The sequence below is a fragment of the Nanorana parkeri genome, unplaced genomic scaffold, assembly GCF_000935625.1.
Source record: "Nanorana parkeri isolate BGI_ZX_2015 unplaced genomic scaffold, ASM93562v1 scaffold1590, whole genome shotgun sequence".
NCBI classification, from domain to species: domain Eukaryota; kingdom Metazoa; phylum Chordata; class Amphibia; order Anura; family Dicroglossidae; genus Nanorana; species Nanorana parkeri.
Window position 1 is genome coordinate 164581 of NW_017307858.1, and position 16609 is coordinate 181189.

The following is a 16609-nucleotide window of genomic DNA, read 5'->3' on the forward strand; positions in this document are numbered from 1 at the left end:
GACGGAGGTCAGATAGAAGACTGAAGGGGAGGACGGAGGTCAGATAGAAGACTGAAGGGGAGGACGGAGGTCAGATAGAAGACTGAAGGGGAGGACGGAGGTCAGATAGAAGACTGAAGGGGAGGACGGAGGTCAGATAGAAGACTGAAGGGGAGGACGGAGGTCAGATAGAAGAATGAAGGGAAGGACGGAGGTCAGATAGAAGACTGAAGGGGAGGATGGAGGTCAGATAGGAGACTGAAGGGGAGGATGGAGGTCAGCTCCATGTGCGCACACCTGACAGTCGTATGACACACAATGGGGTCTAATGTCTGATAACACTGCTTCAGCTATTGTCAGGTGTGTGCACTCCACCCCGCTGGTCACCCAAACCTTGGAATCATCAGGCTTGGTTGTGGCGATCCTTCCATGAAACGCGTGACCTGATATCAGACCCGTCTTTGGCGTTTTCTCTCTAACAGGCATCGGGTTCCTCACATAACGTTCCCTTTGTATCGGATTCCCCAACAAGAAGCAAAACACTCTCATGGAGTCACTTGTAACATTCTGTTCTCTGACGGTTTCTGGTAACATGACCTGAAGTATGGCACTTCTTGCATCACTTATCTAGTCCCCTCCCCCGGGGGGGCCATGTTCTTCCAGACACCCCGTCCCAGAACGACAAGAGCAGCCTCTGCAACACTTTCTCAGGAAGCCGACTGCAGATACAAACCCTTTGGCGTGTCCTATATACGTATCTCTGTCCATCCAGAACTGAGATTTACACACCTCTGCCACACCGACCTGTCTGGCTGGGGAAGAGACCTAATTCTTTTCCGCTGCAGTCTAGTAACATCTACAGGTCTTGTCCCTCCTCCAGCCTGTGAAAGGAGAAGCCGCAGACTGATGAGCTCTGTCTCTGCCACTCTGTTCTCTCCTCCGATCAGCATGCTGCTTAGCGCATGAGCATTGCAGTATAACTGACTGGCTCCCTGTGCTGCTTCTCCCTCCCCTGGTCTGAGCTCTGTTGTACAGGGACTGTAATTGGCTGATATCAGGTCACATTCAGGTGCTCACATTTAAAACAATGTCTCGATGAATACAGAGCTGCGTTCATTGTATTGTTTATATCAGCCTGGAGTTCAAGTGTGAGCGACGGATTGTCTTACCATGTCAGCCATTGGCTGGCGCAGAAAGAGGCAACACCTCTCATTGGCCGACACAGAAAGAGCCAATACCTCTCATTGGCTGAAGCAGAAAGAGCAAATACCTCTAATTGGCTGACGGAGAATAGACAACACCTCTCATTGGCTGACGCAGAGAACAGGCAACACCTCTCATTGGCTGACGCAGAGAATAGACAACACCTCTCATTGGCTGACACAGAGAATAGACAACACCTCTCATTGGCTGACGCAGAGAATAGACAACAACTCTCATTGGAGGACGCAGAGAATAGACAACACCTCTAATTGGCTGACACAGAGAATAGACAACACCTCTCATTGGCTGACGCTGAGAATAGACAACACCTCTCATTGGCTGGGTCGGCTACAATAACGAGCTTTCCAGAATACTTAGTTCCCTTGGTCCGGCATGGCGGAGGGGCTCATTCACATGACACATGTGCACTGATGTGTGTTGTGAACGTGCGCTGATGTGCACTCCATGTGACGTTAGAACTCATGTTGATTTTATTTGTAACGTGTATGCATTTCTTACGCGGTGCAGCGATTTGCGATGCGTTACAATGTGCCAGAATGCACTGAGCAAAATTTCAACATGCCCAACTTTTCTCAGCCATACAGCCGTACACATGGGCTTGTTCTTGCGTTGGGCCGGGCGACCTAAAGCTGTCAGTGTGAATGAGCCCCAATACAGGAAGTGACTCTTCCTATAATGCATGTTGTCGGGGAAAAGAAATCAATCAATATAAATCAGTGTGACCCCGCGGGGCGCCGCCATGGAGGATACGTCTGCCATGGTGTAGCCGGCCCGTCCTCTCCTCAGGCCTATAATTACACTCAGTGTCGGGCAGCGGCTTTTCAAATTACACGTTTTAGGCTTTGAATGGGCTCGCGGTGACGTCCTTGTGACGGGTTCAGGACATTAACCCTTCGTGTTCTGGGACCCTGTGGCCGGCTGATATGGAGAGTCTCTCCAGCGGAGATTAGAAACAAAAACCCCCAAAACTTGTTACATTTCAGATAACATGAATAGTCCACGGATATATAGTGACAATATATATCTAATTTTCCTGTGTTGTCACAGTATTGGTGTATTAATAAAGTTTAATGAAAACGTATCAGAGACAGCCGCCATGTTCATCATAAAATCCACATTCTCACCAATTTTTGTTACATCAAATTTCTGCTGATCTCCGGCAGCCACTTCCTGTCTACATTCACCCCAGGGAAGGCGGCATGACATGTCTTGGGGCGGGTTTCCTGATGGTGACAACAGTGGATCATGTCTGTGTAACATGTGTCAGCAGAACATGCAGGGTCAGTACATACCACAGGGTCAGAACATACCGCAGGGTCAGAACCGGGTCAGTACATACCGCAGGGTCAGTACATACCGCAGGGTCAGAACATACCGCAGAGTCAGTACATACTGCAGGGTCAGTACCGGGTCAGAACATACCGCAGGGTCAGAACATACCGCAGGGTCAGAACATACCGCAGGGTCAGAACATACCGCAGGGTCAGTACCGGATCAGTACATACCGCAGGGTCAGAACATACCGCAGGGTCGGTACATACCGCAGGATCGGTACATACCGCAGGGTCGGTACATACCGCAGGGTCGGTACATACCGCAGGGTCGGTACATACCGCAGGGTCGGTACAGTGTCAGTACATACCGTAGGGTCAGTACATACTGCTGGGTCAGTATAGTGTCAGTACATACCGTAGGGTCAGTACAGTGTCAGTACATACCGTAGGGTCAGTACATACTGCTGGGTCAGTACAGTGTCAGTACATACTGCTGGGTCGGTACAGGGTCAGTACAGTGTCAGTACATACCGCTGGGTCGGTACAGGGTCATTACATACTGCTGGGTCGGTCCATACTGCTGGGTCGGTCCATACTGCTGGGTCGGTCCATACTGCTGGGTCGGTCCATACTGCTGGGTCGGTCCATACTGCTGGGTCGGTCCATACCGTGCAGTGAGGAGGAAGAACCTTTTTCCGTTCAGAGACATGCACATGGATGTAACGTGATAAATGTTTTCATAGATAAAATTCTTCTATGACAAGAAATATAAATCCGGGGATAGCTGGGAGCTGCAGGCAGACATGTACAGACCGGGAACAAATAAGGAATCTGAAAGCATCTCACAGACGCTGCGAGCGATCAACTTCTAGAATAAACTCGGGGGGAATTTATCAAAACTGGAGCAGCTGTGCACAGCAACCAATCAGCTTCTCTCTTTCATTTTCCAATCTTAACTGAAGAAAACTGAAGAGAGAAGCTGATTGGTTGCGTACAGAGCTGCTCCAGTTTTGATAAATTCCCCCCTTAGGGGTTCCAGAACGGACACCGATATCCGATAGCGATACAACGCAGTCAGCTTCCATCGGTGCTCGGTGGAAGGTCACAGGTCACGTGTAATGATCAGAGGGCTCATTAGAGGGGGGGGGGGGGGTTCAGAGGAGTGAGGTGGGTCACAGCCCATAATAAAATATCCCCCCCCCACTAATCTCACAGCTCATAAAACGTCAATAGTCCGATAATCAGGAGCGTGGCGATGTATATACAGGATGTTCCTCGGAGGCCGCACTCCATTAGAGGAATAATTCTGTCTGGACAGTTTTGTGAGCCAAGACGCTGCATTTGGGCTGCTTTCTGCTCTAGTCAGCATGCTCCCAGTGTTAAAGCTGAACTCCAAGCAAACGGCTAAATACAAATAAAAAGGAGCTCATACCAGCAGAGGAAACGCTTTGTATGGGCTCATATTGGAGCGAGGACATGCTTCCAGCTGCAAGCACCCGGCTCATTCCTTCCCTGAGCCATGGAGGTGATTCTTTTGTGTGTTATATTATGTGTCTGGCACATAATATAACACACACACACACACACACACACACACACACACACACACACACATTTTTATCAAACAATCTGGGTGAGAAGTGAAGGTCGGCTTGACTTATAACAGCCAGCACACAGGAACCCCGCCATCGTATTCCACAGGACAGGAAGTCAAAGCTGGCGTCTGATTGGTCCACCAACATCGCAATTGTCACTTTGTTGCCATCTGTAGCCCCGAGCCTCAATTCTGAGCATTCAATACAAATGACCCTTCCCTATATGTGACCCGGCATCCCTCATTCTCAGGGACATTGTAACCCCTCCGCCCTGCGGGACGTGTGCAGATCAACAACACGTATGCAAAAGGAAAACAAACAACAAACAATTCCATGAAACAGCAAACAAGCCGAGGCCCGGCACAGGAACAGGACACAGAAGGGAAGACCATCAGGCCAGCAAACAAGCCGAGGCCAGGCACAGGAACAGGACACCGAGGGGAAGGCTATCAGGCCAGCAAATAAGCCGAGGCCCGGCATAGGGACAGGACACAGAAGGGAAGACCATCAGGCCAGCAAATAAGCCGAGGCCCGGCGCTGGAACAGGACACCGAGGGAAAAACCATCAAGCCAGCAAACAAGCCGAGGCCCGGCGCTGGAACAGGACACCGAGGGGAAGGCTATCAGGCCAGCAAACAAGCCGAGGCCCGGCACAGGAACAGGACACCGAGGGGAAGGCTATCAGGCCAGCAAACAAGCCGAGGCCCGGCACAGGAACAGGACACCGAGGGGAAGGCTATCAGGCCAGCAAACAAGCCGAGGCCCGGGCAGATTACGCGGTTTCCCACCACGATTCCGCCCGTGCTTCCAAACACGATCGCGGCTAAAACAGCCACACATTGTGTATCGCAAAATAGAGGTACTTGTATCTTTTTTCTGCGATTGCCGCACGGATGTCACCCCATTGAAATCAATGGGGCCGCGTGGCAATCGCTGCCTGCATTGTGCAGGACCGCGCGTCCCGGGTGTCGTGCAGTGCAGTGCGAACCTAGCCTCAAGATGGCCAAAGACGCAAACCCGGAAGAAGGCCAGACGAGATGTCAGCGCTCGCAAGGAAGTTTGCAGATGTTGTATCTCCGGAGGTGACTATGAATTCTCGTGTGATGGCAGCCATCGTGACAACGATCAGTTCTATAAAGCTGAACTCCATGCAGATGTAAAAAGACGAAGACTACTGCAGTTCTGTTTTGTTTGCCATCTTTGTCCCATTGGGGAGATTTCCTTTCACTTCCTGTCCGATAGCTATGACAGGAAGTGACATGATTTCCCTGCAAAATGAGGCAAATCCCTAATGGTACACAGTGTCACCTGAACTAGTGTCCCCATTGGAAGATTTCCCATCTATTCCTGTCCCATTTTTTTTCAGTTTCACCGGGACAAACAGAGGGGGTGAATCTCCTTAATGGGGGACACAGACAGCAATAAAAAAAAACGGACAGGGGGTCTAATCCCTCTCCGCTCAATCCAAAACTAGAACACGTTTCAATTGCATTTTAAGAAGTTCATTTATAAACAATGGTACTAGTACTCCTGGATGGTGCTGACAAGTATAGGGAATCATACTCATCAGCGCCATCTAGGGGCATTAGTGCCATGCAAACGGCATTTGCCCAATGAACCCCTTTTTTTTTTGTAATGCATTTAATATAGAAACCTGAATTTGACCCGGAATTAGCCAGCAGAAGCAGAACTGGGAGCCAGTCAGAGGTGCTACAGTACACACATGCCAAAAAAAAAGAGCATACTGATAGGAGGTGAGAGCAGAAAGATGACCTCATGAGCCTGCTGCTGCTCCTTCACTGTCCACTGGCAAGCTGGGGGCTGCTAGGTGATCAGACTGCAAAACCTGCTAGGGCTGTGTAAATCTCAGGACTGGTTGGACAAAAGGTCTTTGGGTGGGTATAGCCGCCCCCATGTATGTATTTCAGCTGATTCACACTGATGATTATCTTCTACATGTTTAGAATACCAAAAAAACCTGTCTGACAACATCCAATGACTGCGTCTTCATCAGTCGGAAGGGACGATGCAAATGACGGAGGTCACATCTGCCGCTTGTTTACTGGCTGTCAGATTGAGAGGATTATATAATCAGTGAAGACTTCCCGCTCCGTCCGCCTGCGCCCCGGTATATGGATCCCCATGAAAGGGGTCTTTGTCAGGACCTCCCAGCCGCTTCGTATAGGTTATAGGGAAATGCCCCTTGGCACAATAACAATGCGCGCCGCAAACAATCGCACCCGCTGGCACGGATCGCAGTGGCCCCGTTCTCCCCATCAGGGCCCCCTGACTAATGAGAAGAGATTCCTTCGGCCATGTGACTTAACGAGGGTCATCAGAAACTCATCTGGAAATACATTATGGGTCCAAATTCCAGAATAATTCAATTATCGGGGTCATCCTATTGCTGGAACGTTTAGAACTCCAGAGAGACTTCAGGAACATCAGCAAACCGAGCTAAGGGAGTATTAAAGAGGACCTGTCAGAAAACTAGCCTTGTTCCCATACTACCGAGTCCTTTACCCAGATCTCTATAGATTAGGACTGCCAACTCTGCTGGTTCTCTGTTTGTATTGGGGAGCAGGGATGGGGTGACACTCAGAGTATGCACCTTTGGGCTCCCACCATCCCTGTGCTGAGTTCCCAGGTCTGTACACCCGCTGTGCCCATTATGAGGGGCTCCCACCATCCCTAAGCTGAGTTCCCGGGTCTGTACACCCGTTGTGCCCATTATGAGGAGCTCACACCATCCCTGTGCTGAGCTCCCGGATGTATTTAAATGCCCCGGATAAAGGCCTTTGTTCTGTGTTTGGAGGGGTGTCAACATTCGGCCGCTGCGAGATAAAACAGAATACATTATGGCCGCTTCCTTGAAAAGTCAACTTCCAGAACAATGAAGACCGAGTCACCGAGGAGTCAGAGAAAACAGACAAGAGGATGTCTCAGAAGAAGGATATCACCCACCATGACTAACTCAATGATATGAAAGCACTGTGTGTCATCCATCCTCTGTTACATCTCAGTGCTGCCGATTTCCTGCAGCCTCTTTACAGCCACTGCAGAGAGAGCTGGGAATACTAACAGACTTCCAGGGTGACAACGCTCACTGTATTTATAGAGAAGCAGCATTTTAAGCCTGAGACATGACTACAGAACACCTCTTCTTCATAATATAGGAGGGAGGTGTTCTGTAGTCTGCAGAGAGAGCTGGGAATACTAAGAGACTTCCTGTCTTAGGGTGACAACGCTCACTTACAAGACTGTGTATATAGAGCGGCAGTATGTACACTCTGCCTCTGCTGCAATGTTATGGGTTACATTGTTCCCAGCTCTGTCTGCAGAACATCTCCCTCCTGTATTAAGAAGAGTCTTAGGGTGACAACTCTGCTGCTCTATATATACAGTCACCGTTGTCACTCTAAGTCAGGAAGTCTGTTAGTGCTCCCAGCTCTCTCTGAAGACTATACAACACCTTCTTTCTAAGGTGTTCTGTAGTCATGTCTTAGGGTGACAACGCTGCGCCTCTATATATACAGTGAGTGTAGTCACCCTTAGACGGGAATACTAACAGACTTCCTAGCTCTCTCTGCAGACTATAGAACACCTCCCTCCTATATTATGAAGAAGAGGTGTTATGCTGCTTTATATATGCAGTGAGCATTGTTACCCAAAGACAGGAAGTCTTAGTGTTCAGCGCTCTCTCTGAAGACTATAGAAAACCTCCCTCCTATATTATGAAGAAGAGGTGTTCTGTAGTCATGTCTCAGTGTGACAACGCTGCTGCTCTACATACACAGTGAACGTCTGGGAGAGAAGGGGGTTGAGCCTTGCTGGAAGCTGTAATTGAGACGCGAGCGGCGAGGTTGAGGTGAGCAGAGGGGAACCCGGACCGGTAATTCCAGAAAAGTAAGATCGGCCTACAAAGGCAAAGACGGGAGATAAAAGCCGAGGGGCCGGGAGGTTGTTGTGACTTCTCTTTCCTCAGTCTCAGGAGACAACAAGCGGAAGGATAAGGATCAGATCTTCTATTCACGCCGATTATTTTTGAAAAAAACAACTTTGATCCTAATCCCAGACGGAGGTCAGAGAGAAGACTGAAGGGGAGGACGGAGGTCAGATAGAAGTTAACCCTATAAAATCTCAAATCCATTCTTACTTCTTATGGGAGAACACATTGGCCTGAAAACCAACCGATCCCTACAACAAACACAAACAGCAGGGTTGCTGCACCATAAAGCAATGCATCACATGTGAACCCGGCTCTCCTCGGGGAAGATTCACCCTCTTTATCTGTCCTGGTGAACATCGTCACCAAGACTGAAAGTGAGAGGAAATCCAACATTTTCACAGCTGTCTCCGGAACAGGAAATCTTCCAGCGGGGGGGGGTGGGGGGCTATTCCTGTGACCACTGTGTAATAGGGGATTTCCCTGTCATTGGAGGGGTTTCCTGTCATTTCCTGCAGTGTCTTCAGCACAGGAAGTGAAGGGAATCTCTTCAATAGGACACATAACAGAATTTACAAATTTCCTATTCTATGCAAAACCGAAACATGAAAAAGCAAAAAAAAAGTAGATTATGCAATAATCTGCAGATGTAAAATTTGCAACAATGTTTCTGTCTGTGTTGCCCGCGAGATACAACTCCCCAGATAGCAAGCAATTGGGCTGCAAGTTTGAAAATGACTTCCTAAACTATTGCAGACTTGCCAAACGTCACAATTACAGCAAGTCTGCATTGCAAGTCTCCAGATCAACGTGCTTTGCAACAGTGCTGTAACACTTGCAGAGCTCTTGCTAAGACCTGCAGGACTCTGGCTGTAGACTTGCCGAGCAAATTTGCTACAAATTCAAAAAGTGTCCCCTAGAACTTGTACTGCGAGTCTACAACCTGCCAGGAATATGTGCAGCAAGTTAACCCTGACAAGTTTGTGGCAAGTTATCCTTGCTATCTGGCTCAGCAGCGTACAGCACCGGACAAACCTGTCCACAGGAAAGGAATCTGAAATGTCCAGCAACGGGGTCAGAGGTCACAGACCGTGCTGTATTATGAACAACTAACATGACCCGCTGCCGGCCAATAATTAACTTCCAGCCTCAGTATTGTGCAACTTCACAGCCTGAAAATATAATATTAAAAATGTTTATATATATTTTTTTATTTATTTTAAGGGGGGAGGGGGGTACATTTGGGGCAAATTCTTTCCTCGTATCTGACATATTTCGACAAGTCATCCGAAAAAGCGTATTTTGTAGATTGAACTCACTCAGGTCAAAAACCTTCTGTCCATAAATTGGACGTTTGTTGGTACTTTACACCACCCTAAACGTGGCGTCATCCGGACCTTTTATTGGGTGACAATCCTTCCTTAGGCCCCATTCACACCTGACCGTTTTGTAGCGCGTCCTACGCTCGATGAACGCTCTACAAAACGGTCAAAAAAATAAATTGCATTGTAGTCAATGGTATCGTTCCCACCTGCCCGTATTTCCGCCCGTCCTGAACGCACTACAAAACAGCCCACGCATGAAAAGGTCCCGGAGCGTTTTTTGCTGCGTATTGGTCCGTTTTGTAGGGCGTTTTCCATTTGTATACTGCCAAGTAGCCTTTGGAATCGCGCGACTTTTTTTACCGCGAAGCGCGGTAAAAAAAACGCGTGACGGTCGCGCGACAGACGCGCATAGGTGTGAATGGGGCCTAAGACTTGGGATTATTTCTTATCTTTTGTTGCATTTGGACCAATTTTTTTTTTTTTGCCGATTGCGCCAATCTTATATTTCTTCTTTCACCAATCCGTTTACTTTTTACATTTTTATTTTCTACTCTTGACTTTGATGTCCCAAGTCCTCACGGCAGACTTTTAGGAACTGGAATACATGCCAAGATTTAGAACTCAGATGACAGCGCAGAATTCAAAAAGGCAGCCGACCTTCTACAAACAGGGTGTTTGCTCTGCTTACTGTAGAAAGGCATCATGGCACACTCACAAGTCAGCATGTAAAACAACTTGTCTCACCACTAAGGATAATAACAGAGGTTTGGATACACGTCTTCTGCAGAGGATGCAAAAGCCGCACAGCCGCGCCAAGGTACCTCTTATAGTGCGGTCCTAACTCTAAACTATGAGAGTCTCCATCTTGGAGCACATGGGGGCAGAAGATTTCAAATTGGGTGCAGGTTTGTCAGGAGGAAGCCCGACCTCCCTTAAAAGGCACAGGAACACACAAGGGATCCCGCACATCCCAATGGCAGCTGAGAACCCCCATGCGTCACTGTACCAAATCGGTCAAGCAAAACAAATGACAAACGCACTCAACAATTTGTCACCAACTATACAGTAGTTGGTGACAAATTGTTGAGTGCGTTTGTCATTTGTTTTGCTTGCTCTGCTTACTGAACACGCGGCGTTGTAGGCGATGGAGGGAACCCGCAGTGTAACTGTAGAAAACATTCAGGTATTTTTTTTTTTTTTTCTCAAATGTCTGACCTGCACTGAGCTTGCATGATCTTTGATATCGGTTCCCATCTCATATCCCATATCAGTTCCCAACGTATCCCATTATTACACTGAAGTGACTCTTTCAGGGACATTAAAATGATTTACAAGTAGGAATTTTAACAACCTTTAAAACAAAAACAAAAAACACTTCAGGAATTTATCATGGTAGAAGGGATTTACAATGAAGGCTGTATCACAGGGAGCCATGGTTTCCGACACGTAACTGACTTCCTGTCCAGTAAACCCCAGAAAAGAGTATTGTAAGCCGTCCCTTTCCAGCCTCATATAGGCCAAAATGGCAGCTTACATAAAAACAAGGTTGAGTAGTTAAAGTGAAAAAAATAAAAAAAAGTCAATACTGTGTTGTAGCCACTTTCCATTTATCCAACTGTCTATCCAGAGCCGCCATTTATAGACCAGACACATCCTAAATATAGAGCCATTTAGCCAACTGTCCATCCAGAGCCGCCATTTATAGACCAGATACATCCTAAATATAGAGCCATTTATCCAACTGTCCATCCAGAGCCGCCATTTATAGACCAGATACATCCTAAATATAGAGCCATTTATCAAACTGTCCATCCAGAGCCGCCATTTATAGACCAGATACATCCTAAATATAGAGCCATTTATCCAACTGTCCATCCAGAGCCGCCATTTATAGACCAGATACCAACATTGAAGCTACATAAAACTGCCTTCTATCTCAGGCTACCTCTGCTATGGAGGACATGTGACAGGTCCTCTTTATCATCTTGACTGTGCGGTGAGTGGCAGACCCGTGTTGTTTTGTAGTTAGCACTATAAATCTCTCAAGGTCAGCCATGAAAACCTCCTTTACTTTCCAACATACGGTATTGTATTTTTCTACTCACTTCACGCCGCCACCCTCACCCGCTGCTCATCTGATTATGTTGAGAGCTTCTGTCACCTCGAGGGGCGTAGAGAGTCACAATAACATACACAGCCCTTAAATGGCGTCCATTGAAAGAAAGGTCAGCTTGTGAGCATCGGAGACAAGTCAGGGCTTGCTGAGACTGACTGGGTCATATTCATAATAGCGATTGTGACAAAAGTATTCTCAGACAATTCATACCAACCAAATCAGATTTCTGGAATTGGACCTCCAGAGAGGGCAAGATTGCATCTGATTGGTTGTCATGAGTTATCTGAGATTTCTTAACCGGTTTCATATCCGACGCTGCGGAGACAAGACAAGTCACCCTGTAGAAAGAGAGAGCAGCAGTGAGCGGTCTTTTTCACAGGAGGGGGCGGAGACAAGACCAGTCACAAGGAGAAAGATCAGGAGTGTCCAGTCTTTATTACCGGAGGGGGCAGAAACAAGACCAATCACCCTGTAGAAAGAAAGAGCAGCAGTGACCAGTCTGTAATACAGGAGGGGACGGAGACAAGATCACCCTGCACAAGGAGAGCAGCAGTGAGCGGCCTTTTTTCTAGGAGGGGGCGGAGACAAGACCAGTCACCCTGAAGAAAGAGAGAGCAGCAGTGAGCGGTCTTTATTACAGGAAGCTCCATGTCCCACACGGGATTACTGCACAGGTCTGTAAGAAACACACAAAGCTCACCGAGATTCAGGAAGAACACGCATGACTTTTACTTATCTCAGAGTTCAGCTTTAAATTATATGTAATTGGCTGAAAAGTTTTGCTGCGCTCAGCATATCCCGGTAGCTCGGCTCCACCTTATTGTATAAACATGTTGCAATGTAAAGTAAATAAATATTCAGATAAAGCTACACAAATATTTTCTGTCCTTACATGCGCACAGTACTGAGTCATCCCACACGTATGATATCACATGTATGGTTCAGGCGAGACCGATCAGATCAATATAGGGCCCACAAACAAAGACAAATCTTCTCGGCAAAACAATCTATAAACGATCAATATAAAAATCAATCTCTTACAACCACCCGTGCCTTCATGATGGGAAAGCTCCTCAGGTGTTCTGTGTTCTCTGCAACATTGTATCGCCCCAAATCATTCTCAGCATGCTGGAAGATACGTAACGGATCTCTACACTTCGTTGAATCGCCGACTTTGTCATTGATAATCAATACTGTAATATCGTAATCAATCTGTGCAAAAATGTGCACTGTACAGCCGGCGCTGCGCAGACATCCAACTGTAATCCCGAACTTAAAAGGAGAACTATGAGGTTAAGGCTTTTCCCCATAGTGCTCCTTAGGGTAACGGGAGGACACAAACTAGCGTCCTCCTGTCACCCTAAGCTCAGTATATAGGGAGCTACAGCTCGCGGTATACTGAGACGCCGCAGCTGAAGCGGATCCCGACAATTATGTCTGGATCCGCCCAGCTGCGTGAGTGCCAGCTGGCTCTGCCTCTAGATAGGCAGAGCCAGCTGGCACTCACGCAGCTGGGCGGATCCAGACATAATTGTCGGGATCCGCTTCAGCTGCGGCGTCTCAGTATACCGCGAGCTGTAGCTCCCTATATACTGAGCTTAGGGTGACGGGAGGACGCTAGTTTGCGTCCTCCCGTTACCCTAAGGAGAACTATGGGGAAAAGCCTTAACCTCATAGTTCTCCTATAATATTTCCACTTGTGTATCCAAAGTGGGATCACATCTGCTTTATATTTGTTACATAGTATCCTTCACATCGCATACATTAAAATCATTGTTTATTTTTTTTTCTTGTCTTATTTAAAGAGGATTATTTCTAAAAGTGGGCGGCTCCACTGCAAGGGTTAACCGCTCATTTTTGTCCAGGGACGAAATAAAGAAGAAACTCACCGGATCCTTGGTCCCGCCTCGCTAATAGACCGGTCCCCACAGCCTCTTCTCCCCCTCCGCGGAGGCCCGACGGAGAAGAGGCTGCGGAATCCAGTCTAGCAGCCAGGCGGGATCGAGGATCAGGGGGGGGGGATTTCTTCTTTATTCCATCCCTAGACAAAAAATGAGCCGTTAACCCTTGCAGTGGAGCTTGCCCGCTTTTAAAAATCCCAGAGTTGCTCTTTAAATAAGACGAGTAAAAAGATAAACAGCTATTTATAAATATTTGTTTACTTTATGCGATGTGAAGGATACCATGTAACAAATATAAAGTGGGTGTTTGCACAGTACATGTGACACATTGTATGATAACGCACTTTACTGTCCCTCAATCTGTGTCCCCGAAGTGCACATTGTCATCCGTTCTAAACAACAGAAGCTGCCTATAGTGTTCCATGTATATCCTGAGCCAGAGAAACAATAACATTATATATGTTTTTACATTTGTATTTATTTATTTTATTATTTTCTAGGATATGCTGTGTGTGAATGGCAACACATAGTAGGGAAGGGGGAGGCGTGTGCTGGGGGTTCTCAAATTTGACTGCTTAGGTGGAAATACACTTTAAGGCCCAGTAATAATATTTCAGTTATAGGTGGCACCCGGCAAGCTGAATTGTGGGTTTATATCATTTAGGATGTCCCTGCCAGAGTTCCAAGGCTCAGCATCATTTAGGGTGTCCCCGTCAGAGCCACTGGACACTGACGGGTGTCCCCGTCAGTGTCCCCCTTATAAAAAGGTTCAAGATTATTAAGGATGTCCCTGCCAGAGTTCCCAGCAAAGGTGAGACACCCCCCCTTATAAAAGGCTCAACGTTATTTAGGAAGTCCCTGCCAGAGTTCCCAGCTAAGGTGAGACCCCCTTATAAAAAGGTTCGACATTATTTAGGAAGTCCCTGCCAGAGTTCCAGGCAAAGCCAAGACCCCCTTATAAAAAGGTTCGACATAATTTAGTATGTCCCTGCCAGAGCCCCCAGCATGGGGGAGACCCCTATGAAAGGCTCAGCATCATTTAGGGTGTCCCTGTCAGAGTTCCCAGCTAAGGTGAGACCCCCTTATAAAAGGTTCGACGTTATTTAGGAAGTCCCTGCCAGAGCCCCCAAGCAAAAGGTGAGACCCCCTAATAAAAGGCTCAGCATCATTTAGGAAGTCCCTGCCAGAGTTCCAGGCAAAGCCAAGACCCCCTTATAAAAAAGGTTCAACATGATTTAGTATGTCCCTACCAGAGCCCCCAGCAAAAGGTGAGACCCCCTTATTTAGAAAGCTCATCATTTAGGAAGTTCCAGAGTTCCCAGCAAAGCCAAAACCCCCCTCATATAGAAGACTCAACATCACTTAGGAAATCCCTGCCAGAGTTCCCAGCAAAGGCGAGACCCCCCTTCTTATAAAAAGGCTCAACAAGTGGGCGGAGCCAGGAACCCGGATTTCGTTGGTCACCTCGGCTGTTCTCGGCACACATCATTCCCTGTCCCGGTTCTGGGTCCCCTATGTCTCGGTTGTTCTCGGCACACATCATTCCCTGTCCCGGTTCTGGGTCCCCCATGAATAATAGCAGTAAAGTGGCTGCATGACAGAGATAATGAGCTGCGTTTCCTTTGATTGAACCTGCGACAGCTGTTTATAATGACAGGAAGGTTCGTAAACCATCATCTAGTAAATCTGTGCCCTCCGCCCATCTCTAATGGGCCAGTTCCACCCTATGACGTACCCAACGCACTAACCGCAGCCCCGAGCCCGTTCACTACAAAGCCAGCGCTGACGAGGGCCACCGGTTTTGGGGGTTTTTTTTGTTTTAAAGAGCCACCGTGAAACCTGTGATGGAAACGTGAGTCAGACGAGGTCGTTAACCCCTCGCCGGCCGTGCCAACGCCGGTGCCTGCGGGTAAAGAAAACAAGGCAATGATCTGCCAAGTCAACCAGACCGTCCTTTCTCCACACACAATGCTGCTGTTGTCGTTTTCATCATCGCTGGTACAAAGCCAATCCGTGCAGAACAATCCTCTCCAGGGGGGCACCGCAAGTCCCAGCAAACTGCGCTGCAAAGTCACATGACACCCCGCGCTGCCCGAAAGCTGTGCCAGGGCCTCCGTTCAAACAAAAACACGCCTTTGATCTGCCACATAGACCTGCCAGGGACACTTTCCAGGTACAGGGGGATGATTACATCTCATTTATACACAACATGCCCTGCGGGGGGCTTAGAGGGCATGCTTGTACTTGTAGTCCCCCCGTGCCTAGAGAGACCAGGGCAAGAGGGCATGCTTGTACTTGTAGTCCCCCCGTGCCTAGAGAGACCAGGGCAAGCACCTTGCTGAAAATATTCTAATAGGATTTGGAAAAAGGGCACAAAACTGACGGCACAATCCAAAAAAACAGTTCCAGCGCCCTGCCAATCTCTGCAGCATACAATGGTGACAAGAGCATGCTGGGAGTTGTAGTGCTTCACAGCTGGACGCACCATGCAGCAGACTTTTTAATATTTAAAAAAAGAAAATTTTCAGAGGCTATTTGTAAAAAAAAGGAAGTAGCTCTGACTCGGCAGGGCATTGCCCTTCAAGTTCCCCGGGATGAGAGTGTCGGTCATGTCTCCGGCAGGTGCCCGCAGGGTGTCACTGGCCCCTCTGATGGCTCCTGTATGCTGCGTGTGGCTCTCAGGTGTCCCCGCGATCTTCTGTCCGCTTTGTCCGTACCCGATCTGAGCTCCGAGCAGATCTTCGGCACTTTCAGGCTGCCAGGGGCGGAGCCGTCTGCGCCCCGCCCACCTCCTTGTCACAGCTTTTTTTTTTTCCGGACACGCCCCCTGCTTCTGTGTTCCAATGTATCACTGCAGAAATCTGTTACCAGGAGACGGCTCTCCGGGTGACACTGTGACATCCGGTCTGCATTACTGGAGCTTTGCTGGCTTCCAGGGACAGTGCCAAGCTGGATGTGACTGTCCCTGGAATCTCCTCTCTTGGTTTTATATCATGGGACGCCATGACAGTCGGTCAGAGCAGTGTTTGAACTGCAGACATGTTTAGAAAACACAAAATAATTAATTTTATATAATATTGCTAAATGTATTTTTTAATCAAGTATTGATAGTTCCTATTTCACACGGCAGTCAACTGTTACAGCAAGGCTCATAATGGGAGAAGCAGCACAAGTCAGTTGAGCTGCAGTGCAAGAAGCATGTTGATAGCATGAGAGAGCAGAGTGAAAGAGAGATGAGCTCATCACTCT

General features: G+C 47.9%; 1 protein-coding gene across 1 annotated transcript in view; it reads right to left on the reverse strand.

Annotated features, from left to right (window-relative positions):
• Window positions 1-16100, reverse strand: part of RHPN2 (rhophilin Rho GTPase binding protein 2) — a 49703-nt gene extending 33603 nt beyond the window's left edge. Inside the window, exon 1 of the mRNA XM_018570744.1 lies at window positions 15909-16100. Within this exon, the coding sequence (XP_018426246.1) occupies window positions 15909-15971 (63 nt within the window). The 5' untranslated portion in view covers window positions 15972-16100. The remainder of the gene's footprint in view (window positions 1-15908) is intronic.
• Window positions 16101-16609: the final 509 nt, after the last annotated feature.